Source organism: Piliocolobus tephrosceles, chromosome 9 (genome assembly GCF_002776525.5).
Source record: "Piliocolobus tephrosceles isolate RC106 chromosome 9, ASM277652v3, whole genome shotgun sequence".
NCBI classification, from domain to species: domain Eukaryota; kingdom Metazoa; phylum Chordata; class Mammalia; order Primates; family Cercopithecidae; genus Piliocolobus; species Piliocolobus tephrosceles.
The window spans coordinates 116,575,804-116,577,278 of NC_045442.1; the positions used below are offsets into that span (position 1 = coordinate 116,575,804).

At 35.5% G+C, this 1,475-nt stretch overlaps 1 protein-coding gene across 5 annotated transcripts in view; it reads right to left on the bottom strand.

The window, feature by feature from the left end:
- Window positions 1-711, bottom strand: part of LOC116418924 — a 61,693-nt gene extending 60,982 nt beyond the window's left edge. For all 5 annotated transcript variants that reach the window (XM_031936219.1, XM_031936216.1, XM_031936217.1 and 2 more), the window contains exons 1-2: window positions 593-711; window positions 26-264 (exon numbers count right to left, since the gene is read on the bottom strand). In XM_031936219.1, coding sequence (XP_031792079.1) covers window positions 26-190 — 165 coding nt within the window. In that variant the 5' untranslated portion in view covers window positions 191-264; window positions 593-711. The remainder of the gene's footprint in view (window positions 1-25; window positions 265-592) is intronic.
- Window positions 712-1,475: the final 764 nt, after the last annotated feature.

Genomic DNA, 1,475 nt, shown 5'->3' on the forward strand with positions numbered 1-1,475 from the left:
TCTGGTCAATAAGCTTCACACTTACCTCAAAGGCCTTCTGTATTTTTGCAAAGTCACACACGCTGAGTTGGTTTTCAAGCAGGCCTGTGCCATAGTCTTCAAATGCAGTTACATCTTCTGTTCTCTCAGGGCTCTTTGGCCCAGGCTGTGACCCTGTGTTTAACTCAAGTGCAGCTTTCTGGCAACTCATAATGGCTTCACATTTTCTCAGCTACCTTCAACTGTTTCTATATGGTTGGATCTTTTTTTTCCTTCAACAGGTGCCTTTGAAAAGAAACTCAAGTTAGCAATAGAATTCCAAAACGAAAGTACAAACCTTTCAAGGCGTACGATTAGGAGGCAAGCTGAGCTAGGAAATGAAAGCCCTCAACCCCTTCACTTATTTGATTCCAGCGTTTATTTTCAAAATTTACAGTTGAATGGTTTTAAAATGGCATTTTTTTTACCCCTTCCTTATACTCTGTTTAACCTGGCTTGATTAAAAATGTGTAAAGCTTTCCCCACATTTATAGTAACTGACACAGAAAACAACTTCCAATCTTCATTTTAAATGTATTAGAAAATCACCTTCCCAAAAATCTCTTTGGCTAACCTTGCTTCCATTAACATGTTGTAGTTTTCAACTCCACTTTCTTGTCTGGAAGAGTTAGATGACAAAGCTGCCAAGTTTCCCTACCAATGAAGTACTTGACTCTGAAGGCCACCTTCCCAGCAATGAGGAGTTGTTTGTTTCATCTGTTCTCTTCCCTTTATATGTTTCCTGGCAACCAACACAAAGCCAACTAAAACTTTCCCTTTCACTTCCCCCTCTCCAGCTAATGACTGAACTGAAAGTTTGAATATATAATGTAAATGTTGAAATTTTTCTTTAACAAAAGGGCCGTTCATTTCACTCATTTTAAATTAATTTTTTGTATTTAATTTATTTGTATTATTTAAGGACTTTTAACATTATATAGGACATATTTTATGAAACAATGTGATTAGTCAAAGAAAAAAGCATGACATCCTGGAATTTTATGTTTTATACACAGAAAATGTTTTATTCTTATATAATAGGAATCTGTTTCTTATATTATTTTTGTCTTATTTCTATGTACATAAAATAGAGATAGTTCAAAAAAGCTCCTAACTTGTTGAAAATGTTATAAGAAACACAGCATAACATAATATGATAAATCTAATGATAAAATTGAAAAAAAAATCGCAAAGATATTGGATCAACATGAGTGTCCAACAACTAATGAGTGAAAAAATAAAATGAGATACACACACACACACTGGAATATGACTGCAGCCGTAAAAAGAACAAAATAATGTCTTTTGCAGCAACTTGGATGGAACCAGAGGCCTTTAGTCTCAGTGAAGTAACTCGGCAAGGAAAAACCAAATACCTCATGTTCTCACTTATAAGTGGGAGCTAAGGTGTGGGTGTCCAGGGGCATACAGAGTGGTATAGTGGACACTGGAGACTC